The sequence below is a fragment of the Lithobates pipiens genome, unplaced genomic scaffold, assembly GCF_037356315.1.
Source record: "Lithobates pipiens isolate NorthernLeopardFrog02 unplaced genomic scaffold, aLitPip1_a1.2 Scaffold_35, whole genome shotgun sequence".
Lineage (NCBI taxonomy): Eukaryota > Metazoa > Chordata > Amphibia > Anura > Ranidae > Lithobates > Lithobates pipiens.
In genome coordinates this window covers 21,489,333-21,516,573 of record NW_027507811.1, presented here as the reverse complement: position 1 = coordinate 21,516,573, position 27,241 = coordinate 21,489,333, and the positions used below count along the sequence as shown (strand labels likewise).

General features: G+C 44.7%; 2 protein-coding genes across 2 annotated transcripts in view; one reads left to right on the top strand and one right to left on the bottom strand.

The window, feature by feature from the left end:
• Positions 1–2,837: 2,837 nt before the first annotated feature.
• The window catches only part of LOC143955206 (uncharacterized), a 139,623-nt gene continuing 115,219 nt past the window's right edge, over positions 2,838–27,241 (top strand). Inside the window, 6 exon segments of the mRNA XM_077465292.1 lie at positions 2,838–4,111; positions 4,190–4,360; positions 4,447–4,570; positions 4,687–4,886; positions 4,988–5,102; positions 6,535–7,512. Of these exon segments, the coding sequence (XP_077321418.1) occupies positions 4,016–4,111; positions 4,190–4,360; positions 4,447–4,570; positions 4,687–4,886; positions 4,988–5,102; positions 6,535–7,512 (1,684 nt within the window). The 5' untranslated portion in view covers positions 2,838–4,015.
• LOC143956382 (uncharacterized) lies at positions 16,001–17,203 on the bottom strand. The gene is made up of 2 exons (XM_077466601.1): positions 17,000–17,203; positions 16,001–16,883 (listed from the first exon to the last, which is right to left on the bottom strand). Exons 1-2 carry the CDS (start codon positions 17,082–17,084, stop codon positions 16,648–16,650), a joined length of 321 nt encoding a protein of 106 aa, XP_077322727.1. The 5' UTR covers positions 17,085–17,203; the 3' UTR covers positions 16,001–16,647.

Here is a 27,241-nt window from a genome sequence, read left to right as displayed (position 1 = left end):
CGTTCAGTAGAAAGTCCGCCGGATTGTTTGCCGGACTAAGTACACCGGACAATTCGATCGTGTGTACGCGGCATAAGTCTATAAGTTGAATGGGCTTGGCAGGGATGACTTGCTTATTGTTAGGACACTGGCCATCACCACCTTTTCTGCCTCTCCAACCAACCTGCCAACTACACCCAGTAGGGTTGCCACCTCATCCCTTTAAACCCGAACACGTATTACACAGGTTCTGAGGCCGATTAAGGAGGTAATTAAACTCACTTGGTGCCTTATGTGCATTAAATTAGCCTCAGAACCCGTGTAATTCATACATGTTTGGGTTTAAAGGGGTGAGGTGGCAACCTGAAGTCTGACTGGGAAGCTGTCACATTTAGCAGCAGAAGTATGTGGTAATATTGATGCAAAATATTTCACTTGCCCTTCGAAAGAATAAAATTTGGACTAAACTGGTCTGAAAGCCAAGCTAATCCCTACTTGCTACCACCTGCGGTTACAGAACAACATATTTAAAAGGGTGCTGGGAACATTCAATCTTGTACTTATGTTTTAATTTATTTAATGTCACGTACCGTATATACTCGAGTATAGGCCGACCCGAATATAAGCCGAGGTCCCCAATTTACCCCCAAAAAACTGGAAAAAATTATTGACTCGTGTATAAGCCGAGGGTGAGACATGCCTGTCCATCCCTGTGTGTCGTCCATCCCTGTGTGTGTCCATGCATCCGTGTGTGTGTGTGTCCATGCATCCGTGTGTGTGTGTGTGTGTGTCCATGCATCCGTGTGTGTGTGTGTGTGTCCATGCATCCGTGTGTGTGTGTGTCCATCCATCCCTGTGTGTGTGCATGCATCCGTGTGTGTGTGTGTGTGTGTCCATGCATCCGTGTGTGTCCATCCATCCCTGTGTGTGCATGCATCCGTGTGTGTGTGTGTGTGTGTGTGTGTCCGTGCAGCCTACCTGTGTCCAGCCTGCCTGTGTCCGTCCAGCCTGTGTCCGTCCAGCCTGTGTCCGTCCCGGCCTGTGTCCGTCCCGGCCTGCGTCCCGTCCCGGCCTGCGTCCCGTCCCGGCCTGCGTCCCGTCCCGGCCTGCGTCCCGGCCTGCGTCCCGTCCCGGCCTGCGTCCCGGCCCGTCCCGCAGCTCTTCGTCGGTGGCCATTCTAGGATTCAAAAGCCGCGCCTCCGTCGGTGATAGGCGGAACACTCAATTTCCCACTGACTGCTGGGAAATTGAGTGTTCCGCCTATCGGATGTCCGTGATAGGCGGAACACTCAATTTCCCAGCAGTCAGTGGTCCGCCTATCATGGACGTCCGCTCATCCTCATACTACGGACGAGGATGAGAGGACGTCCGTGATAGGCGGAACACAGACTGCTGGGAAATTCAGTGTTCCGCCTATCACAGGCGAAGGCGGAGACGGAGGCGCGGCCTTTGAATCCTAGAATGGCCGCTGTCTGTCTGCTCGACACGCTGATCGGGCAGACAGACAGCGATGACTCGAGTATAAGCCGAGGGGGGCACTTTCAGCCTCAAAAAAGAGGCTGAAAATCTCGGCTTATACTCGAGTATATATGGTAGTTATATATTTTAATAAAAACAGTCAAAAAGCTTTCATTGTTGGAGGTCTAACTCTGGTGTAATATATGCAACAAAACTGATATCAATGTATTGAAAAACAACGTACACTGCAGTTTATATATTCCCCACAAGGTGGTGATCTCACTTATCGGCGGAGGAGCTCACATACAGGAAGTGATGTTAGGTAAAAACAGGAAGTGATGGCACACATAAACAGGAAGTTCCGGGTGAAAGGTGAGTTGGGAGGAAGTAGAGAGGAGACCTTGCTGGAACTGAGGGCTGAGGAAGTAACAAGATATTGATAAGACTACAGCAGGCAGGTAAGTCTGCTGGAAAAACAGTAATTGGTGCAGACCTGCCCACAGCCTGGAAACTCCGAGTCAGGAAACGGGCAGAGGAGGTCCGTGCAGACTTCTCACGTCCCGGGCTTTGTCTGTTTCTGCTGCTCCCCTCCGGTGAGCATTAGAGATGACTCTACGTCAGGAGGACAAACTTATTTAAAGCGGAGTTCCACCCAAAAGTGGAACTTCCGCTTTAAGGAGTTCTAACCCCCAGACATGCCACATATGTCATTTTTGGGGGGTGGGTACCTCGTTTTGACAGGTACCCAGCTCCCACTTCTGTCAGTGTCACCTAGGAGACTCCTCCTCGTCCCCTCCCTCCCTGCAATCTGCTGGGACACATCACAGTTCCCAGAAGACTGCCCGGCCATTTAGGATGGGGAATAGCAGAGAAATCCCCACCGAGTAAGCGGATTATGATTAGCGGTTGTGCCGGTGTGCAAGGGGCCCTTAGGTGGCATGAGTTACTGGATCTCCTATCACACCCACCTTGCTGCACTGTCCTTTCCTAGTGAGCTGCTGCCCATCACATCAAGCCTAGTAAAGCCAGTCCGACAGAAGCTGGCCATTTGGCATGCTGTAAAAAAAAATGACTTCTAACTTTTCTGGCTGGCTCCTAGATTCCAAGAAAATTTGTTAAGCCCTGCTCTATATGAATTCTTCTCTCTTCTTCTTTCTTCTTCTTCCCTCTTCTCCTTCCCTCTTCTTCCCTATTCTCCTGCTCTCTTCTCCTGCTCTCTTTTTTTCTCTCCTCCTCTTTTTCTCTCCTCTTTTTCTCTCCTCTTCTTCTCTCCTCTTCTTCTCTTCTTCTCTCTTCTTCTTTTCTATTCTCTTCTTCTTCTCTCTTCTTCTCTCTTCTCTTCTTCTTCTCTCTTCTCTTCTTCTTCTCTCTTCTCTTCTTCTTCTCTTCTTCTTCTCTCTTCTTCTTCTCTTCTTCTTCTCTTCTTCTTCTCTCTTCTTCTTCCCTCTTCTTCTCTCTTCTTCCCTCTTCTATCTTCTTCTTTCCTCTTCTCTTCTCTCTTCTTCTTCCCTCTTCTCTCTTCTTCTTCCCTCTTCTCTCTTCTTCTTCCCTCTTCTATCTTCTTCTTTCCTCTTCTCTCTTCTTCTTTCCTCTTCTCTCTTCTTCTTTCCTCTTCTCTCTTCTTCTTTCCTCTTCTCTTCTCTCTTCTTCTTTCCTCTTCTCTCTTCTTCTTTCCTCTTCCTTCTTTCTTCCTTCTTCTTCTTCCTCTCTTCTCTTCTTCCTCTCTTCTCTTCTTCCTCTCTTCTCTTTTTCCTCTCTTCTCTTTTTCCTCTCTTCTCTTTTTCCTCTCTTCTCTTCTTCCTCTCTTCTCTTCTTCCTCTCTTCTCTTCTTCCTCTCTTCTCTTCTTCCTCTCTTCTCTTCTTCCCTCTTCATCCCTCTTCTTCTTCTTCTCTCTCTCTGTCCACCCACACTCCAATCCCTGGTATGCTGTGCCTCAAGAAAGGGATGTATGGGCTGGAAGTTTGAAGCTCAGCAACCGGCAGATACATGGTGGATGAAAGGTGTCTATGTCTGAGCCACCATCCTCAGGTGAGTGAGCTCACCATCTAATGTCTGTGACTGAAGTCTCCCTCCTCCCTCCCTTCTCTCTCCTGCTTCCAAGCGAGTGAGTACACTAAGGTAAGGGGGACTTAGATGTAAGGGGTGCCCTGTGGACGCTGATATAAGGGGAGCGTTGGGAACCCTAATTTAAGGGGAAATGCTGGGAACTCTGATGTAAGTGGCAGGTTTGGTGAGCATAAACCCCCTAACATCAGAGTTTCACTTTACACCAGAGTCCACAGCGTTCCCCCGTTTAAAATAAATTTAAATTTAAAGTGTTTGGGTTTGGCTTGAAGAAAAGGTGGCAACTCTAAATGAACAGAAAGCTGAATATACAGTAGTGCTGTGGTGGCAAAATGATGCACTGTAGCACAAGAAACTTTCTTGCGAGGACCATGTGGGGCTTCCAATCCAGCAATTGTAATCTAGTATAGGAAGCAGTCTGAGACTGAGGAGAATCATTATTCATCCTGAGACAGTGCAAATAATTCTCAGTTTACTATCTTTATACAGAGAAACTTACCCAATATAAATCACATGACCATATCAATGAAGATGGATGGCAACCAAAGTCATGTGGGTGAGAGGATATTAGACCTCACCCTGCAAATCATCTACCTACTGACTGGAGAGGTGAGGAGGATTCAGAGAGGTCACATAGCATCATTTTTATCTTCCGTAGTGATAATTTTACTGAATGTCCTTGCACAGGATTATGAAGTAGTGAGGAAAACATCTGATGAGCCATGGACACCCAGCAGCCGTCTTCCCAGGACATCACCCATCACAGTGCCACCACCTCACTGCCTGACAAAAGAGGTAACCAGTGCCAAGAAGATTCTAGAAGTCACCCAGAAGATCATTGATCTGCTGACAGGAGAGGTGAGCGGTGGTGGGAATTCTGGGACATTATCCAGTAACAGACAAGGGATGTGTCTGGATGGTGACTGTATCATTGTGTGTGTCAGGTTCCTATAAGGTGTCAGGATGTCACTGTCTATTTCTCCATGGAGGAGTGGGAGTATTTAGAAGGACACAAGGATCTCTACAAGGACGTCATGATGGAGGATCAGCCGCCCCTCACATCACCGGGTAAGAGGAGACTTTATTGTAAAGGAGAGAGCAGTACGGAGGGTCCACCTAGATCCCCCATCATCTGATAAACACATAGAAACAATGTATTCAGTCAGTGTGTGTGTTTCCTACAGATGGATCCAGTAATGGGAACCCACCAGAGAGATGTCCCCATCCTCTGTATTCCCGGGATTCCACACAGGAAGATCACACCATCCCCCACCATCATCAGGTAGATGGATCTAGTAAGAGAAACCCACCAGAGAGAAGTCCCCGTCCTCTGTATTCCCAGGAATCCACACAGGAAGGTCACACCATCCCCCACCATGATCAGGTAGTATGAGAGTGAACACTTAAAAAACGTATTTCAAGCAGTTAGATGACATTCTTCTTGTTCCTTAATATAAATCGTGTTATATTATCTTTGGGGTTTAGGCTGTAGAGCTAAAAGACCTCAAAATTGAGATTAAAGAGGAAGAAGAAGAGATGTTGGTGAGTGGAGATCAGCAGTCTATAGAGGAGGGGGCATCTTCTCTACATATGGACACATGTAAGTAATAAGCACGAAATGCAGAAACGGTTTCCATTTTCAATGTGTATTGTATTTAAAGAGACATATATGCCTAGAGTTCATCAGTCCCCCTCAAAAAATCTACCCCCCTCTCAAAAAACAAAACAAAAAAAATGCTAATGCAGCAAAGGAAGTCAGAAAACCCTCAAAAAATTCTCAGTTTTCTCCAGAAAAGATAAAAGACTTACTTCCTGTTCTCAAAAGAGAATCAGACAATTCCCTGGATCAACATATTACTATAATTTTCCCCCTGAAAATTTGTAACAATATATATTTTTTGCAATTAGAAACAGATCTACTTATTTCTAAAGTAATATATTGAATCATAGCTAACTATTACTGGTGAAAGACAATTCCATGTTTTCACAGCCCTTACGGCAAAGAACTATTTTTGTATTTAGAAGTTTTACATTTATTCTTGTAATTATACAGAGTTTGTGCTGTCCTTGAGCAAGATAGAGAACTTCTCATCCTTCAAAAGGGAAATTGTTAGAAGACTACTGTTGACACTAAGAACATCATCGATGTACCTATTACAGTGCTCAATGTTCTAAACAAATGAGTTGCAGGTCTTTAACACCATATGAACCTCCATTCCCCTCTATAAGAATATATTTGTTATATTTTTCACACAACCAAAGGTTCCATTCCTCAATATGTCATGTTCCCAACAAATGAGGAGGAGATACTGTACACCATATGAAAGGTCCATCTCCATTCCTCAATATAACGTCATGTTCCCAACAAATGAGGAGGAGATACTGTACACCATATGAAAGGTCCATCTCCATTCCTCAATATAACGTCATGTTCCCAACAAATGAGGTGGAGATACTGTACACCATATGAAAGGTCCATCTCCATTCCTCAATATAACGTCATGTTCCCAACAAATGAGGAGGAGATACTGTACACCATATGAAAGGTCCATCTCCATTCCTCAATATAACGTCATGTTCCCAACAAATGAGGAGGAGATACTGTACACCATATGAAAGGTCCATCTCCATTCCTCAATATAACGTCATGTCCCCAACAAATGAGGAGGAGATACTGTACACCATATGAAAGGTCCATCTCCATTCCTCAATATAACGTCATGTTCCCAACAAATGAGGAGGAGATACTGTACATCATATGAAAGGTCCATCTTCATTCCTCTATATAACGTCATGTTCCCAACAAATGAGGAGGAGATACTGTACACCATATGAAAGGTCCATCTCCATTCCTCAATATAACGTCATGTTCCCAACAAATGAGGTGGAGATACTGTACACCATATGAAAGGTCCATCTCCATTCCCCAATATAATGTCATGTTCACAACAAATGAGGAGGAGATACTGTACACCATATGAAACTAAATATGACAAAATATTCATCATTTTTGTTTTATTCCTTTACAACAGATGGATCTTATGTTCAGAATAGGAATAGTTCTGAGGAGCGTCTTATTTTATCTCGAGATTGTGATGAAGAAGACAATAGTATTGCACAATATTTTTCAGGACTAAATCCCATTACTGGAAATGTACATCACCGATTTTACCCCTTGGAGCAATCAATGGATACATCTATTTCTAAGGAATCTTCTTTGGGCCACATAGGAATTCACACAAAAGTGGGTTCATTGTCTTCCTTGGGGTGCAATAAATCCCAATCTGTATACAAAACACTTCTAAAAAAAGAGAGAAGTCACAAAAGTGAGTGTCCTTTCTCATGTTCAGAGTGCGGGAAATGTTTCAGTAGCAAAGAACAGCTTCATAAACATTGGAGAATTCACACGAGAGAGCGTCCTTTCTCGTGTTCAGAGTGTGGAAAATCTTTTATTTACAATAGGGAGCTCATCAATCACCAAAGAAGTCACACAGGTGAACGCCCCTTCTCATGTTTAGAGTGTGGGAAATCTTACCTTCAAAAAGGAGATCTTCTTAAACACCAGAGAACTCACACAGGCTCTTTCCCTTTCACATGTTCAGAGTGCGGGAAAAGTTTCAATAAGAAAGGGACGCTTCGTGAACACCAGAGAATTCACACGGGTGAGCGTCCTTTCTTGTGTCCAGAGTGTGGGAAGTCTTTCACTATGAAAGGAGACCTTGTTAAACACCAGAGAATTCACACGGGTGAACGTCCTTTCGCATGTCTAGATTGCGGGAAATGTTTCACTATGAAAAAAGACTTGCTCGGGCACCAGAGAATTCATACGGGCGAGCGTCCTTTTTCATGTTCAGAGTGCGGGAAATGTTTTACACAAAAGGGAAGTCTAATTAGACATGAGAGAATTCACACTGGTGAGTGTCCTTATCCATGTTCACAGTGCGGGAAATGTTTTATTAGGAAAGCAGAGCTTCTTAGGCATCAGAAAAGCCACATGGGTGAGCCTCCTATTTGACGTACAAAGTGTGGGAAATGTTTCATTAGGAAAGCATAGCTTCTTAAGCATCAGGAAAGCCACAAGGTAGAGCCTCCTATTTGATGTACAAAGTGCGGAAAATGTTTCATTAGGAAAGCAAAGCTTCTTAGGCATCAGAAAAGCCACAGGGTAGAGCCTCTGCAGTCATGTTGGAACAGGAACTGGCCATCCCCAAACTGTTCCCACAAAGTTGGGAACATGATATTGTACAAAATGTCTTGGTTTGCTGACGCCTTAAGAGTTCCCTTCACTGGAACTAAGGGGCCAAGCCCAACCCCTGAAAAACAACCCCCCACCATAAAGGTCCATAATGGATGAGCGAGTTTGAGGTGGATTAACTTGACTGGCCTGTGCAGAGTCCTGACCTCAACCCAATAGAACACCTTTGGGATGTATTATAGCGGAGACTGCGAGCCAGGCCTTCACGTCCAACATCAGTCCCTGACCTCACAAATGCTCTTCTGGAAGAATGGTCAAACATTCCCATAGACACACGCCTAAACCTTGTGGACAGTCTTCCTAGAAATGTTGAAGTTGTTATAGTTGCAACTCAATATTGAACCCTACGGACTAAGACTGGGATGCCATTAAATTTCATGTAAGTGTAAAAGCAGGTGTCCCAATATTTTTGACAAAAGAGTGTATATTCTTACAAAAAGCAACAACCGGGCAAATTGGACATCTCCGTTGTGGATGTGGGCTGAGTCACCTTCTGGAATCTTCTCTTTGGGGGAGCCTCCAGTGGTAAAATCTGCCTGCTACAGCTTGTCTATCTTCTGGCCCACATTCGGGGTCTCCTTTCTTCATAATAATAAAAAAACTAGAAATCCAACAGCGGGGGGGGGGGGGGGGGGGGCACCTCATAATAGATATGGCATGAATGACCCAGGAACTCAAACTCGTTGGAGAACAATTGCTACTCCTCGAAACCTAATTCACTGGAGAAAGTGGTGGAAACAACACAGCAGCCCTCAACAACCAAGGTGGGGAAATCAAGGCAATACGTGGGGCAACAGATGGGCAATCATGAAAGTACAAGGAATACTCTTTCGATACGTGGGCAACAAAAAAGCAATGGCAACAGATCACAGCTATGACCAATACAAGGACATACAATCCGTGTTTGGACCTTTTCATAGGTTGCTATTGGCTGCAGCAAATTATTTTATGGGTCTAGCCAATGGATAATTCTTAATTAAAAAAATGTTAACGTCAAAATGACTATTAAACTCAAACCTAGATTTTTTTTTTTTTGGTGTGTTCAATTTGACATTGTGACTTTCTAAAATAAACAAGAAATCTCTAAATTTCACAATATTCTGTTATGAAGCTGCTTTCTTTATCAAATGACGATGATTCTTAGTTGACGGGTGATGCAGGGAAAGTGGAGTCGTGAAGGTTGCGGGCGATAGAGGGGCAACGTATTGATGTGCATCAGCGGGAAGTGTGTCCAGATATCAGCTGGGACCATAGAGCAGGAACTATGGTCGGAATGAAGAATAACTCCAGATGGCTGCCCCCCTTCTTAAGCTCATATACAATGCAGCCCCCCTGTCCTCCTTCCTAAGCTCACATAGAGTGCAACCCCCTGCCCCCTCCTTAAGGTCACATACAATGCAGCCCCCCTGCCGTCCTTCTTAAGCGCACATACAATGCATCCCCCTGTCCTCCTTAAGCTCACGTACAATGCAGCCCCCTCTTATGCTCACGTAGAATGCAGTCCCATGCCCCCTTCCTAAGCTCACATGCAATGCAACCCCCTGCCCACCTTTCCTAAGCTCACATACTATGCAGCCCCTTGTAGGGATGGCCGAACAGTCTCTGACCATCTCTTGTATCATGTCCACAGTAGGGATGGCCGAACTGTTCGCCCGGTGGTCGGTTCGCCGCTGTTCACGATTCGCCCGATCGGCAGACTACTGCCGCTGTTCGTCCGGCGGACTTACGTGTTTACTGTGTGAAAGAACTTTGACCTATGATGACACATCCATCGTGGGGTACAGGACAGCCAATTGAGACATTACAGCACATGGACACATGGACATTCCCCCTAACTTATAAATAGACCCGATTCGGAGGCCATTTTACATTCTTTCTTCTGTCACTATAGGGAGAGGTTGCTGTGTGGAGCAGGGAGAGACTGCAGTGACCCAAATCGCTAGCTATTAGGTCCACAAAACTCCTTTTAAGGACTGGTATGGTATAGGTGTAGTTCAGGATATAGGTTTGAGTGCACTGCTATTCAAGTGATTGTTGCAGCAGATTGTCTTTTGTCAGTGTAGAGAGGGACAGGACACTGTGTGTAGCAGGGAGGGACAGTCAGTTTAATCATTAGCTGTTACTATTATGTCCACAAAGGTCCTTTTCAGGACTGGTATGGTATAGGAGTTGGACAGTATATAGGGTTGTACACGTATAATATTCTTTCTTCCAAATATAGAAAGAATTTTATACTTGACTGCTGCCCTATACTGCAGCAGTCCTTTATCAGTATAGGGACTGAGGTACAGTCTGCTAATCACTAGTTAGTAGTTCCACAAAGGTCCTTTTAAGGACTGGTATGGTATAGCGTAGTACAGTATATAGGGTTGAGTGAGGTACAGTCTGCTAATCACAACCTACTAGTTCCACAAAGGTCCTTATAAGGACTGGTATCGGTATAGCGTAGTACAGTGTATAGGGTTGAATGAGGTACAGTCTGCTAATCCTTAAGGACTGGTATAGGTCCACAATATATAGGGTTGTGGTGCACTACTGCTGACTGCTGCCCTATTCTGCAGCAGTCCTTTAGCAGACTGTACCTAGGGCAGCAGTCAGCAGTAGTGCACCACAACCCTATACAGTGGTGTGAAAAAGTGTTTGCCCCCTTCCTCATTTCTCAAGTGTTTCGGAACATCAAACCAATTTAAACAATAGTCAAGGACAACACAAGTAAACACAAAATGCAATTTGTAAATGAAGGTGTTTATTATTAAAGGTGAAAAAAAATCCAAACCATCATGGCCCTGTGTGAAAAAGTGATTGCCCCCCTTGTTAAAACATACTATAACTGTGGTTGTCCATACCTGAGTTCAATTTCTCTAGCCACACCCAGGCCTGATTATTGCCACACCTGTTCACAATCAAGGCATCACTTAAATAGGAGCTGCTTGACACAGTAAGGTCCACCAGAAGATCCTTAAAAGCTACACATCATGCCGAGACCCAAAGAAATTCAGGAACAATTGAGAAAGAAAGTAATTGAGATCTATCAGTCTGGAAAGGGTTATAAAGCCATTTCCAAAGCTTTGGGAATCCAGCGAACCACAGTGAGAGCCATTATCCACAAATGGCGAAGACATGGAACAGTGGTGAACCTTCCCAGGAGTGGCCGGCCGCCCAAAATTACCCCAAGAGCGCAGCGACGACTCATCCAAGAGGTCACAAAAGACCCCACAACAACGTCCAAGGAACTGCAGGCCTCACTTGCCTCAGTTAAGGTCAGCGTTCATGCCTCCACCATCAGGAAAAGACTGGGCAAAAATGGCCTGCATGGCAGAGTTCCAAGGAGAAAACCACTGCTGAGCAAAAAGAACATCAAAGCTCGTCTCAATTTCTCCACAACACATCTTGATGATCCCCAAGACTTTTGGGACAACATTCTGTGGACCGATGAGACAAAAGTGGAACTCTTTGGAAGGTGTGTGTCCAAGTATATCTGGCGTAGAAGGAACACTGCATTTCATAAAAAGAACATTATACCAACAGTAAAATATGGTGGTGGTAGTGTGATGGTCTGGGGCTGTTTTGCTGCTTCAGGACCTGGAAGACTTGCCGTGATAAAAGGAACTATGAATTCTGCTGTCTACCAAGAGATCCTGAAGGAGAATGTCCGACCATCTGTTCGTGTACTCAAGCTGAAACGAACTTGGGTTCTGCAGCAGGACAATGATCCTAAACACACCAGCAAGTCCACCACCGAATGGCTGAAGAAAAACAAAATGAAGACTTTGGAGTGGCCTAGCCAAAGTCCTGACCTGAATCCTATTGAGATGTTGTGGTATGACCTTAAAAAGGCCGTTCATGCTCGAAAACCCTCTAATGTAACTGAAATAGGACAATTCTGCAAAGATGAGTGGGCCAAAATTCCTCCAGGACGCTGTAAAAGCCTCATTGCACGTTATCGCAAACGCTTGGTTGCAGTTGTTGCTGCTAAGGGTGGCCCAACCAGTTATTAGGTTTAGGGGGCAATCACTTTTTCACACAGGGCCATAATGGTTTGGATTTTTTTTCACCTTTAATAATAAACACCTTCATTTACAAATTGCATTTTGTGTTTACTTGTGTTGTCCTTGACTATTGTTTAAATTGGTTTGATGTTCCGAAACACTTAAGTGTGACAAACATGCAAAGGAACAGGAAATGAGGAAGGGGGCAAACACTTTTTCACACCACTGTATATTGTGGACCTATACCAGTCCTTAAGGATTAGCAGACCGTACCTCACTCAACCCTATATACTGTACTACGCTATACCGATACCAGTGCTTATAAGGACCTTTGTGGAACTAGTAGGTTGTGATTAGCAGACTGTACCTCACTCAACCCTATATACTGTAGTACGCTATACCATACCAGTCCTTAAAAGGACCTTTGTGGAACTAGTAGCTAGTGATTAGCAGACTGTACCTCAGTCCCTATACTGATGAAGGACTGCTGCAGAATAGGGCAGCAGTCAGCAGTAGTGCACCTCAACCCTATATATTGTGGACCTATACCAGTCCTTAAGGATTAGCAGACTGTACCTCACTCAACCCTATACACTGTAGTACGCTATACCATACCAGTCCTTATAAGGACCTTTGTGGAACTAGTAGCTAGGTACAATTTGCTAATCACTAGCTACTAGTTCCACAAAGGTCCTTATAAGGACTGGTATGGTATAGCGTAGTACAGTATATAGGGTTGAGTGAGGTACAGTCTGCTAATCCTTAAGGACTGGTATAGGTCCACAATATATAGGGTTGTGGTGCACTACTGCTGACTGCTGCCTATTCTGCAGCAGTCCTTTATCATTATAGGGACTGAGGTACAGTCTGCTAATCCCTAGCTACTAGTTCCACAAAGGTCCTTAAGGACTGGTATAGGTGTACTATTTGGTGTGCAGTATATAGTTGTGTAATACACGTATAAAATACTTGCACATATAGAAAGCATAGTATAGTGCGTTTCCACTGTGCAGCATTGTGACTGCTGAGCGGTTCTGCAGCGATACTACAAAGAGTGACAAACGCAATCCAAAAAAAAAGTATTGTAACTGGTGTGATAGACCAGTGGCCCCCAAAAACAACAGATTGAAGCGGGGTGTTATATACCATCTTCCACATACATACTGCACTTCTCTAGAGACTTTTGTCACAGGGTCATTTAAAAAATGACAGACAGAGGAAGAGGCAGGCCCTTCCGCAGGGGTGGTAGGGGTAGGACAGGAGCAACAGGCTGGAGCCAAAGTGGGAAATTGCAGAAGGTGCGTGCGATTACGTCAAAGGACACACCAGACTTGGTTGAGTGGCTCACTCAGCCTTACTCTTCTGCACCCTCCTCATCCTCTCGATCTGCACCCTCTTCTTCACTCTCTTCTATGTGCACCCCCAAAGACACTACCACCAACACCACCACCACATACCTTCCGCTTGAGTCACAGGAATTATTTTACGATCCATATCAAGACATTTCTGATGCGCAGCCACTCTTGGCATTGGATCAGGAAGAGGAGGTAGCAACAACCGCCACTCAGCAGTCTGACGACAGTACCCAGATCAGCCCAAAGAGGGGGTTGGTCCCCGGTGTTGCTGCCTAATCCGAGATCTCTAATTATAGCGGTGGAGAAGGTGACGTCGATGGTGACGTGTCTAGTGATGTCACGTGGGTGCCCACAAGAGAGGAAGAGGAGGGGAGTTCAGAGGGAGATATGGACCAGCAGATATGGAGGAGAAGCAGGAATAACTTACATTGCACAGGAGGGACAAAGCAGACTGCTAATGTATCGGGAGCGAGGCATCGACCATGTACGGTCCCATCTGGCGCTCCCAGGATGCCGACACATGGCTCCGCAGTGTGGGCTTTTTTTATAGTGTCCGCTGCTGACAATAGTGTTGCCATCTGCAATCTTTGCAGTCAACGCATTAGTCGTGGTAAGCCCAACACTCACCTAGGGACGACCGCCTTAAGAAGGCACATGAGCAGCCATCACCGAGCCGAGTGGGAGCAACGGAACACACAAAGCCACACTCCAGGCTCTCACTGTCCAGCTTCGTCTTCTACTTCTTCTCCTCTCTCCTCACAATTGTCCTCCACTCCACCTTCCATCACGCCAAGCTCACGTTTTTCTGCAAAAGGGCAGGCTTCCATGGGCCAAATGTTCGAGTGTAAAAAAATGATGACGCCGGATAACCCTCTTGCCCAACAGTTGACGGCTGGCTTGTCAGAACTGGTAGCCCGCCAACTACTGCCATATAAACTGGTGGACTCAGAGGCCTTTCGAAAATTTGTGGCCATTGGAACACCACAATGGAAGGTCCCAGGAAGGAAGTATTTCTCACAGAAGGGCATCCCAGAGCTATATGGCCATGTTCAGCGGCAAGTGAATGTATCTCTGGCACACAGTGTCGGTGCCAAGATACATCTGACCACAGACACGTGGTCTAGCAAACACGGGCAGGGAAGGTATATCACTTTTACTGCCCACTGGGTGAACCTTCTGACGGCCGTCAAGCATGTAACCCGTGGCACCCGTGTAGATTTGGTTTTACTGCCACGGATTGCATACAGGCCTGGCTCTTCTTCTCCTCCTCCTCCTACTCCATCCTCCTCCCTCTCCTTCTCGGCTGACTCCTCCTTTTCCGCTGCTAGCGTCTCTTCCGCTGTGCCGCCCAAGCTCCCCAGAACCTATTTGACATGCCAGGTGAGACGTTGCCATGCTGTGCTGCGTCTGTTGTGCCTGGAAGCCAAGAGCCACACTGGCCCGGCACTCCTTTCAGCTTTGTGTTCACAGGCAGATCAGTGGCTAACACCGCTCAATTTGACGGTAAAGTGGTGTGTGACAGCGGTGCCAATCTGCTTAGCGCATTGAAACAGGGCAAAAATTTGCACGTGCCATGCATGGCACACGTCTTAAACTTGGTCGTGCAGCGATTCATTGTCAAATACCCTGGGGTCCAGGACATCTTGCGGCAGGCAAGAAAAATCTCGGCCCATTTCAGAAGAACGTGCAATTATCGTCTACCTGTATGAACTCTGCGGCAGAACAGGTTCTGGGGAGCTGTTTTTTTTTCACCGCGCCAGTGGCTGATCATGAGCGACGCATGCAGACTTCTGCGGCCATTTGAGGAGATCACCAAACTGGTCAGTCGCAGCCATGGCGCCATCAGTGACATGGTACCTTATGCCTTCTTTATGGAGTGTGCATTGCGTCGTGTCATTGATCAAGCCATGGAGGAGCAGGAGCGGGAAGATGAGGAAGTCGCAATGCTGGATGAATTCCCAGGGGGGTCTACTGAGACAAGTCAACAACAGGAGTCTGAAGAGGAGTCAGAGGAGGATGATGCCGGGGCGGATGAGGAGGAGCAAGAAGAGCATGCTTTAAACATTTCTGGGATCCCTGTTGTGCGTGGATGGGGAGAGGAGAATGAAGAGGACGACATTATCCTGGATGATGAGCAGGAGCCAGGCCACCACACCGCTTCCAGTTTAGTGCAAATGGGGGTCTTCATGCTCCAGTGTTTTAATAGGGACCCCCGTATAAAAAGCATAAGGGTCAAGGACCAGTACTGAGTGGCAACGTACTTAGACCCCCGGTACAAACACAAAATGGTGGAAATGTTACCGCCGTTACAGAGGGCTGTCAGAATGGAGCACTTCCAGGCCTTGCTTCGAGAAATGCTGCATTCTGCTTTTGCGTGCGCTGGCAGAGGAGCAATTCCCACTCCCAGAGAAGGAGTTGCGGGTACCAATCCAACAGCACCTGCAAGAAGAGGCCGGTTTGAAGATGTGTTGGTGACTTCTGATATGAGGTCATTCTTTCAGCCGACCCATTGACAGGTCTCATCCGGATCCAGCATCAGGGAACGCCTAGACCGACAGGTGTCCGACTACATCGGGTTAACGGCCGATGTGGACGCTCTGTAGAGTGATGAACCCCTGGACTACTGGGTGGGCAGGCTTGACCTCAGGCCAGAGCTTGCCCAATTTGCAATCGAACTGTTGGCTTGCCCCTTGTCCAGTGTCCTGTCCGAAAGGACGTTCAGCGCAGCAGGGGGGATCGTGACCGATAAGCGTACTCGCCTAGCTCACGACAGTGTTAACTACCTCACATTTATAAAAATGAATGAGGCATGGATCTCTGAGGAATTCAACACATGTGACCAGTAGACCATGTATATGTCTATAAACTATTTTTTAATCGAGAACAGACATTCTTTCTACATTTGGCTCACTTCCCTACAAAAAAAGCACACCGTACTATATGCCTGTACCCTCCTGTTTGAAGAGGTTGAGCGGTGTCATATTTTTGGGGCCCAGCAGCAAGTTGCTGCTATCAGTGCTCTCTATCTCGGTGCTGGTGTCAGTGCACTCTATCACGGTGATGGTGTCAGTGCACTCTATCACAGTGATGGTGTCAGTGCTCTATATCACGGTGCTGGTGTCAGTGCTCTATATCACGGTGCTGGTGTCAGTGCTCTCTATCACGGTGCTAATGTCAGTGCTCTCTATCACGGTGCTGGTGTCAGATCACTCTATCACGGTGCAGGTGTCAGTGCTCTCTATCACGGTGCTGGTGTCAGATCACTCTTTCACGGTGCTGGTGTCAGATCACTCTATATCACGGTGCTGGTGATCATCTCCTGCACCCTCTTCTTAGCCTATCCTGACCTTCCCTCTCCTCCATTGCCTTCATGCGCTCCTGAGTTCTGAATTGTCAGAATTTCACATATAAAAAAAGAATGCTTGTAGTTGTCGATCCCAGATTCACTTCATACATGTGTTATGTCAGTGGCCATGTGGTGGGACTATGTGTGCACAGCTAGTAATTATTTTGTGGCTGGAAATATGACCTGTAGGTTTGTAAAGTTCACCTGCCATTGAAGTCAATGGGGCCTGCCGCGAACTTTGCGGTTCGCGAACTTTCGGCCGCGTTCGCGTTTGCGAAACGTCCTGTCCGAAGTTCGTCCATCACTACTGGTGGGTTCCCATTACTGGATCCATCTACTTGATGATGGTGAGGGATGGTGTGACCTTCCTGTGTGGAATCCCTGGAATACAGAGGACGGGGACATCTCTCTGGTGGGTTCCCATTACTGGATCCATCTGTAGGAAACACACACACTGACTGAATACATTGTTTCTATGTGTTTATCAGATGATGGGGGATCTAGGTGGACCCTCCGTACTGCTCTCTCCTTTACAATAAAGTCTCCTCTTACCCGGTGATGTGAGGGGCGGCTGATTCTCCATCATGACATCCTTGTAGAGATCCTTGTGTCCTTCTAAATACTCCCACTCCTCCATGGAGAAATAGACAGTGACATCCTGACACCTTATAGGAACCTGACACACACAATGATACAGTCACCATCCAGACACATCCCTTGTCTGTTACTGGATAATGTCCCAGAATTCCCGGCACCGCTCACCTCTCCTGTCAGCAGATCAGTGATCTTGGTGACTTCTAGAACCTTCTTGGCACTGGTTACCTCTGTTGTCAGGCAGTGAGGTGGAGGCACTGTGATGGGTGATGTCCTCTGAAGATGGCTGCTCAGTGTCATTGGATCTCCAGGTCTTTTCTTCACTACTTTATAATCCTGTGTAAAGGGAGAATATAACAATTATCACAACATGCTTCCCAGAATCCTCCTCACCTCTCCGGTCAGGTCTGTGTTGTATTAATCGAGAGAAGAGTGATGTCATGTGACCTCCAAGAATCCTCCTCACCTCTCCGGTCAGCAGGTAGATGATCTCCAGGGTGAGGTTTAATATCCTTTCAGTCATGTGATTTTGGCCCGTCTCCATCTTCATTGATGTGGTCATGTGATCTACAAAAGACTCTCCTCTCTGTAGAAGGATAATAAACTGAGATTTATCTGGACTGTACCAGAATACTGTATAGAATAATGTCGGCACAGATTTCCTCCATAGTTCTGACACCTCACTGGCTTCTTATATTATATTAATGGTTTCACTTATCAATCTCATGAGTAAAAAAACAGACTCTTATTAAAGTACAATACTAAAAAAAAAAAAAAAGTTTATTCTAGGTTTTCTTTGATTGGAGATGTATTAAATATGCTGTTCTTGTATTCTTATGTCTGTTCCAGTTTGGGAAATTTCCATTCATTTCTATTCCTTCTGTCAATACACAGGCCATTTGCCGTGTGCTTTGTTTGACACAACATTACGGTTGCACTCCTAAAGAAGCTTTGTTTAGAGGCGAAACATGTTGGGTTAAGGATATTTTTTTATTTTTTTTAGTTTGTCTTTTACTTTGAATGAGCACTGATCTTTCAAACTCGCTCATCCATGTCTTCATGGACCTGGCTTTGGGCTCACAGTCTCCGAACTAATTCATCCCAAAGGTGTTCTATTCGGTTGAGATCAGGACTCGGTGCAGGCCAGGCAAGTTCCTCCACCCCAAACTCGCTCATCCATGTCTTTATGGACCTTGCTTTGTGCACTGGTGCGCAGTCATATTGGAACAGGAAGGGGCCATCCCCAAACTCTTCCCACAAAGTTGGGAGCATGAAATTGTCCAAAATGTCTTGGTATGCTGATGTCCTTAAGAGTTCCCTTCACTGGAACTAAGGAGCCAAGCCCAACCCCTGAAAGACAACCCCCACACTATAACCCCTCCCACCCCCTCCACCAAACCTTACACTTGGCATAGTCAGGCACGTACTGTTCCCCTGGCAACCACCAAACCCAGAAACGTCCATTGGATTGCCAGACAGGGAAGCGAGATTCGTCACTCCAGAGAACACATCTCCACTGCTCTAATGTCCAGTGGTAGCGTGTTTTACACCACTGCATCCGACGCTTTGCCTTGGACTTGGTGATGTAAGGCTTGGATGCATCTGTCATTTTACGTGGCCTACCACTTTCGTGGCCGAGATGCTGTTGTTCCCAGTTGCTAGAGATAAAGGCCTCATGCACATTAGACTTTTCTAAACACTTTCCTCCTAACAAGGAGAAAAAGCAGCATTAAAAACGCACCTAAAGCCGCGTTTAGACACGTTCAGGTGTTCATTCAATTATTTTTTCCAGAATAGTCATTTATTCTGGCCGTTGAAATGAATGAACGCTTAAGCGCTAAACACGCCCAACGTCTAGGCCAGTGGTTCTCAACCAGGGTTCCGTGGAAAGCTCGGGTTCCTCCAGAGGTTGCTAGGGGTTCCTTCAGCATTGGGCAATTTCTGCCTCTCAGATAAATTCCCACTGACCCCATTGATCTTTTTAGCTCTCTGTAAGGAGGTAATTCTTCCCAATGACCACAAGTGTAAGGACCATTCTTCCCACCGACCATCACACTAATGTATCATGAGTTGTAGATTTCTAATTTTTCAGCAGGGGTTCCCCGAGACTGGAGAACTATTTCAAAGGTTATAAAATCATTATAAAAAACAAAAGCCGAATGGCCCCTTACTTTAAAAAGTGCCTTGGTAAGGGGCCATTCGGCTTTTGTTTTTTATAATAATTTTAATAAACAGGATTACACTATTTTTGGCCTGTTTATATCCTTCACATATACTACTTGGCCAACCATCTGGGGGAGTACCAAGTTTTTTCTTAAGGGCATCCCATACAACCCTCATTGTATTGCAGCAAAGCATCATCGTGCAAAGGCTTTTATTGACCTTATTATGGGAACAAAAAAGGTCAACAGCATCTGGTAAGGAGATATCATCTATACATGGAGCACTTTGGGTGTACAACACATCGGTGAAGGTGATCTATCTTTAAAGGAAAAAAATTGGTCGGCGTTCATTCACTGGATTGGACGCTTTATTTTATTTTATTTCACTTTATTTTTTATCTTTTTTATATATATTTTTTCAATGCGTTACTTCTAGCACAAGTTGTGATTTTTTTGGGTGGACTATAGGGCTGAAACCACGAATCGATTAATCGACAACTAATCAATTATGAAATGAATCGATTACTATTTTCATAATCGATTAATCGGCCAGTAACATAATGGGGTTAAAAAACTAAAAAAAAACTAAAATTAGCCCTTTATAGTACAAAAAGAGCAAATAATCGCTACTGTAAATATTACTTTCACAGTTCTACAGTAAAAGAATGAACCCCTTAAAGTAGTGATTATCTGCTTTTTTTTTACTATACGACCCCTTTCACACTGGGGCGTTTTTCAGGCGCTTTAGCGTTAAAAAAAGCGCCTGTAAAGCGCTTGAAAGAAACATCTGCAGTCCCAATGTGAAAGCCCGAGTGCTTTAAGAGCCCTTTCACAATGTGAGCGCCCGAAAAACGCTCGTTAAGCGCCGCTTAAACTAGCAGCCCTTTACCAGCGTTTTTCGAGCGTTATTGGGGCGCTTTTAACCCCTGCTAGTGGCCAAATAAAGGGTTAAAAGCGCCCACAAAACGCTGCTGCCAGTAGCGCTTTTCAGGCGTTTTACAGGCGCTTCCCATTGATTTAAATGGGAAGGGGCGCTTTAGGAGCGGTGTATTCACCACTCCAAAAGCGCTGCAAAGAAGCTGCTTGCAGGTCTTTTTTGGACGCCCTGCCAGCGCAGCGCCTCAGTGTGAAAGTACTCGGGCTTTTACATTGGCATTGCAGTTGTGGCTTCTTTCAGGCGCATTACAGGCGCTTTTTTTAATGCTAAAGCGCCTGAAAAACGCCCCAGTGTGAAAGGGGTCTAAAGGGCTCATTTTAGTCTTTTTAACCCCATTATGTTACTAAACGTCTTAGGCCTGGTTCACATCTATATATTTATTGGTGCTTTTTGCAGAAACGCATTACAGTTCATTTACATGGTTTCCTATGGGACACGTTCACATCTGTGCTTTTTTCCGCCGCATATTTGGAAAGGGTCGGGGACTTTTAAAAACGCAAAACGGTGCTTCTTTGGTTCAGTATACTTCAATGGAGAAGCTGCAGAAAAGCATGTCATGCGTTTTTGAAGCAATTTGTGTTTTTTTTTAATCTGCCCAAAAGAAATGCAAAAAAACGCAAATTGCAGTAAAATCACGTGCGCAGAAATAAAAAAAACGCACAGCAAAAAGCGCTGCAGAAACAGATCAAAAGCAAAAACTGCATAGGTGTGTACCGAGCCTTATGCTGGCCACATGGATCGATTTTCAGATGAGAATATTCAGACGAAAAATCTTTGTACATTCGCTGAATGAAAGAATTTTGTTTGAAATTTTCACTTGTTTTTAACATTCTGTGTAATTTCTGAATGAAAACCACATCCGCTGTCTGAAAATTCCTTTGACCAAGAAGTTTTCTATTATTTCCAAATTTTCCCGTCACTGTGGTTGAAAATGAACGTCAATTTGACCCTTTTTTTTTTAAGGTTATTAACCGATTAATCGAAAAATAATAATCGGCCAACTAATCGATTATGAAAATAATCGTTAATTGCAGCCCTAGTGGACTACATTAACCAGCATATATTGTGGATATTTTGTTGAACTTTATATTTATTTTCCAGCATGTGGTGTGTATATGTTGTCACTTATTGTTTCACAGGGTTGACAACATTTTACACATAGGACACGGATTTATGTGCAATCATATGTACATAGGGCTATTCCAAACACAGGTGTAATATCAGTGTCCTACCACTAGGCACATAATAAGGTTGATTCATATCCAGTGGTCACTAATTTATAATTCATTATATAGCGCCTCCCGTTTAATTCTTTTTCAACATTGCACTGGGGTATTTCTCACCCAAGGTTCGGGAGATAGCAGCTTTTCATTTTAATTATAAAGAAATATTTTAGTTCTTTTTGGCGCAAAGTATTAACACACAACTATGATGTCTTTTATTGCTAAAAAAATCTTTATTGTAGCAAATTGAAGATAAAAGACATCACGGCATTAGAATACAAGAGAGATCGGTTGATGTATTTCACACTAAAGAACGCCGAGGCCCCTTTCACACTTGTGCGACTTATCCCGCGACTTGGGGCTGCAAAGTCGCATGACAAGTCATTCCCCATGATTTCCAATGACAACCATTCATATTAGTACGACTTCAAGTCGTGCCGACTTCAAAGTAGCCCCTGCACTACTTTGATGCGAGTTACATAGGCATTTCCTGAAATTGCGGAAAAATTGCAGCCCGCGAAGTCGCGGTAGTGTGAAAGGGGTCCTAAGGGCTCATTTACACTGAAGCTTCGGCTTCAACACACATTAACGGCTAGTTTACACTTGCTTCAAAACAAGGCTTTGGACACGCTTTATTAAAGCTCTTTGAGCGCCAGTGAAAGCTCCTGTCACTAAATAAAATGGTTGGCTTAGAGTACTGTTTACACCTTGCTTTTGCTTTCGCTTCAAAAACGATATCCCATGTAAATTTAGTGGTGCTTCAAAGCCTCCATAGAAGTCTGAAGCAAAGCTCACTTGAAGCCCCACCAAAGGCTCACTGAAGCCCTACCAAAGGTTAATTGAAGCCTCAGCAAAGCCTCATCGAAGCTCCACCAAAGCCTCATCAAAGCCCCACCAAAGGTTCATTGAAGCCCCAGAAAAGCTTCATCGAAGCTCATAAGTCTTATCGAAGCTCCACGAAAGCCTCATTGAAGCTCCACCAAAGCCTCATCGAAGCCCCAAAGGTGCATCGAAGCTCCACCAAAGCCTCATCGAAGCCCCACCAAAGCCTCATCGAAGCCCCGCCAAAGGTTCATCGAAGCTCCAACAAAGCTTCATCTAAGCTCCACCAAAGCCTCATCGAAGCTCCAAAGCCTCATTGAAGCCCCACCAAAGGTTCATTGAAGCCCCAACAAAGCCTCATCGAAACTCCACCAAAGTCTTATCGTAGCTCCACGAAAGCCTCATTGAAGCTCCACCAAATCCTCATCAAAGCCCCACCAATACCTCATCGAACCCTCATCAAAGCACCAAAGGTTCATCGAACCTCCACCAAATCCTCATCGAAGCCCCATAAAAGGTTCATCGAAGCCCCACCAAAGCCTCATCAAAGCCCCATCAAAGGTTCTTTAAAGCCCCACCAAAGCCTCATAGAAGCCCCACCAAAGCCTCATCGAAGCTCCACCAAAGCCTCATTGAAGCTCCACCAAAGCCTCATCGAAGCCCCACCAAAGCACCAAGAAAACGCAAAGAGTAAACAGGACTGTAAGCTATTCATTTTATTTAGTGACAGGGGCTTTGACTGGCGTTCAGAGAGCTTTAACAAAGCCTGTCCGAAGCCCTGTTTTGAAGCAAGTGTAAACTAGCCCCGCTTGATATAAATAAGTGTTATTTTAGCGTGAAACACATTACCAGATCTCTCTTGTATTCTAATGCTGTGATGTCTTTTCTTCAATTCGCTACAATAAAGATTTTTGAAGGATCCTACTAGAGTGTGCGGCCATCCACTTCTTCTACTCAAGCTTCTCCGGTTGCAAGCTGGACAGACACCTCGATGTAAGGACTTGTTCAGGGGGTATTATGTGGAGTGCCCCGGACCGCTGCTTTATTTTGGTTAGCGTTTACACGCACCCGTCATTTATTTCTCCCCCAATTGCTCCTCTCCTGAACGAGATTTTGGTTGCATTTATATTTCTGCCCATAAACCCCTATGTGCACATGAACCACATGGACGTTTAGAGGAAAATAATATCTTATTACATCCTCTGTTGCCAGTTCCAGCAATGTCTCCTCTCTACTTCCTCCCGACTCACCCGGAACTTCCTTAGGAGTGTTACATCACTTCCTGTGCTGAGCAGTATTACTTCCTGTCTCTATCGGGTATCACTTCCTGTCTGTGCTTTTTGCTCAGTTAGCCTCCATTCACGTCTCATAAGTGCTTAGAGATCGCTTATGCAGACATTTTTTCTACACTTATACACATTTTTTTTTCTTTTTTACAAGAATTTTTTCACGTGTATACAAGTTTCTGGGTAAAAAGAAGATCTTCAGTTGCATCACAAAACATCATTTTTTTGCATATCCATTTTTTTTTTAATTGCTTAAAATACACGTTTCCTGCCTAAAAACAGGCGTAAATAGAGTGGAAGTTAACAGACAACATCAGCTCATGTCTACAAAAATTTAGAGATTCTATATTTAGGTCTATAAACCAGAGGCTCTGGATGGACAGTTGGATAAATGGTTCTATATTTAGGATGTATCCGGTCTATAAACCAGAGGCTCTGGATGGACAGTTGGATAAATGGCTCTATATTTAGGATGTATCTGGTCTATAAACCAGAGGCTCTAAATGGACAGTTGGATAAATGGTTCTATATTTAGGATGTATCTGGTCTATAAACCAGAGGCTCTGGATGGACAATTGGATAAATGGTTCTATATTTCGAATGTATCTGGTCTATAAACCAGATGTTCTGGATGGACAGTTGGATAAATGGCTCTATATTTAGAATGTACCTGGTCTATAAACCAGAGGCTCTGGATGGACAGTTGGATAAATGGCTCTATATTTAGGGTGTATCTGGTCTATAAACCAGAGGCTCTGGAGTAAAATTTGGATAAATGGATCTGTCGTTTTTTATCTCTATCGGTATGTGTGTAGCAGTATCTGCTAAAGATAAAATGGGAAATTTTCAGGAGTAAAGACAAAAATAATTATCTTACTAGATTGTAAGCTCCTTGAGCAGGGCCCTCTGATTCCCCCATATTGTAACTGTAATGTCTGCCCTCATGTTGTAAAGCGCTGCGCAAACTGTCAGTGCTATAAAAATCCTGTATACAGTGCCTTGCGAAAGTATTCGGCCCCCTTGAACTTTTCAACCTTTTGCCACATTTCAGGCTTCAAACATAAAGATATAAAATTTTTATTTTTTGTGAAGAATCACCAACAAGTGGGACACAATTGTGAAGTGGAACGAAATCTATTGGATATTTTAAACTTTTTTAGCAAATAAAAAACTGAAAAGTGGTGCGTGCAAAATTATTCGGCTCATTCAGTGAGGATCTCTGAATGATCCAATGTTGTCCTAAATGACTGATGGTGATAAATAGAATCCACCTGTGTGTAATCAAGTCTCTGTATAAATGCACCTGCTCTGTGATAGTCTCAGGGTTCTGTTGAAAGCGCAGAGAGCATCAACAAGACCAAGGAACACACCAGGCAGGTCCGTAATACTGTTGTGGAGAAGTTTAAAGCCAGATTTGGATACAAAAAGATTTCCCAAGCTTTAAACATCCCAAGGAGCACTGTGCAAGCGATCATTTTGAAATGGAAGGAGTATCAGACCACTGCAAATCTACCAAGACCTGGCCGTCCCTCTAAACTTTCAGCTCAGACAAGGAGAAGACTGATCAGAGATGCAGCCAAGAGGCCCATGATCACTCTGGATGAACTGCAGAGAACTACAGCTGAGGTGGGAGAGTCTGTCCATAGGACAACAATCAGTCGTACACTGCACAAATCTGGCCTTTATGGAAGAGTGGCAAGAAGAAAGCCATTTCTCAAAGATATCCATAAAAAGTCTCGTCTAAAGTTTGCCACAAGCCACCTGGGAGACACACCAAACATGTGGAAGAAGGCGCTCTGGTCAGATGAAACCAAAATCGAGCTTTTTGCCCACAATGCAAAACGATATGTTTGGCGTAAAAGCAACACAGCTCATCACCCTCAACACACCATCCCCACTGTCAAACATGGTGGTGGCAGCATCATGGTTTGGGCCTGCTTTTCTTCAGCAGGGACAGGGAAGATGGTTAAAATTGAGGGGAAGATGGATGCAGCCAAATACAGGACCATTCTGGATGAAAACCTGTTGGAGTCTGCAAAAGACCTGAAACTGGGACGGAGATTTATCTTCCAACAAGACAATGATCCCAAACATACAGCAAAATCTACAAAGGAATGGTTCACAAATAAACATATCCAGGTGTTAGAATGGCCAAGTCAAAGTCCAGACCTGAATCCAATCGAGAATCTGTGGAAAGAGCTGAAAACTGCTGTTCACAAATGCTCTCCATCCAACCTCACTGAGCTCGAGCTGTTTTGCAAGGAAGAATGGGCAAGAATTTCAGTCTCTCGATGTGCAAAACTGATAGAGACATACCCCAAGCGACTTGCAGCTGTAATCGCAGCAAAAGGTGGCTCTACAAAGTATTAACGCAAGGGGGCCGAATAATTTTGCACGCCCCACTTTTCATTTTTTTATTAGTTAAAAAAAGTTTCAAAAATCCAATAGATTTCGTTCCACTTCACAATTGTGTCCCACTTGTTGGTGATTCTTCACAAAAAATAAAAATTTTATATCTTTATGTTTGAAGCCTGAAATGTGGAAAAAGGTTGAAAAGTTCAAGGGGGCCGAATACTTTCGCAAGGCACTGTAATAATACCTCCTCTGCTGCCAGTTTCAGCAATGTCTCCTCTCCTGACCTTTCACCCGGAGCTTCCTACCTATATATGACATCACTTCCTGTCTGTGTCCATTACATTGACAATATGTAGGATCATCTCCTTGTGGAGAATAGAACTGCAGCCTACATTGTTTTTTCAATAATGACTTTGAAACTATGAACAAATACAATGGCATTCATTCAAATATTTTATTAAAATTCAAAAATATATTAAATTTAAAAAAAACACTGAATTTTGACATTGGAAATATATTTTTGGAAACCTACACCACCAAATTACATCATAGACAGTCATTGCTGGCCAGAAAGTCCTAGGCACTTCAAATAACAATCGTCCTCGGTGATGCTTCGCTTTGAAACTGGAAGATGTCCGGCTTCGCTATTGGATCAGAGTTGGTGGAACCCTCTGGGACTCTGGTGCACCCCATCCACAGTGTGGAGAAGTCTTATCATGAAGTGGTCATTACAGAAGATTTGCAACCAAACTACCGTTCCTTCAAGGTGGAAGCAAAGCCAAAAGGACTCCTTCGAAAAATACAAAGACCGGGGACTCGAGTCTTTGTTGCCTGCACATCGGGGAATGGTTGTACTTGCGCCACCTTGATTGCGCTATTTGTTGCCCCATGTCAAGATTGTGAATGTGTTCAGGTTTATTCATTCATACAACCGTGTCCAGGGCCGTGTTTATCTACCTGGCAGGCTCAGGTGATCCACGGAGCTGGCCTGCTAAAATGAATGACAGCTTGGACAACGACCCGGTCTTCGTGGCACATCTCTAAATGTGGATGTACAGAGACGTGCATTGGTCCCGCATTCAGAGCTCTGCCTTGGACTCACCTTTATGTAAACTCAGGATCAGTGCCGGGACAAGGTCATTTAGAGCCCAGAGCAACTATTCCGAACTGTGACTTCCGCCCCCAAAAAATCAAGTACTAATCTGCATACTCACTCCCTAAGCATATATTTCCCCCACCCCCCCACAAAAATCTGCCCCCCCCTGCTGAAATCCCCCTCTCCGCACAAATCTTTGCCCCCCTCCAAGCTCAAATCATCTCTCGCCAAATCCCTCCAGCTCAAATCCCCTCACGAAAAAAAAAATATATATCACAGCTCCTAGCCCAAATCCTCTACCCCTCAAATTCCTCCCCCC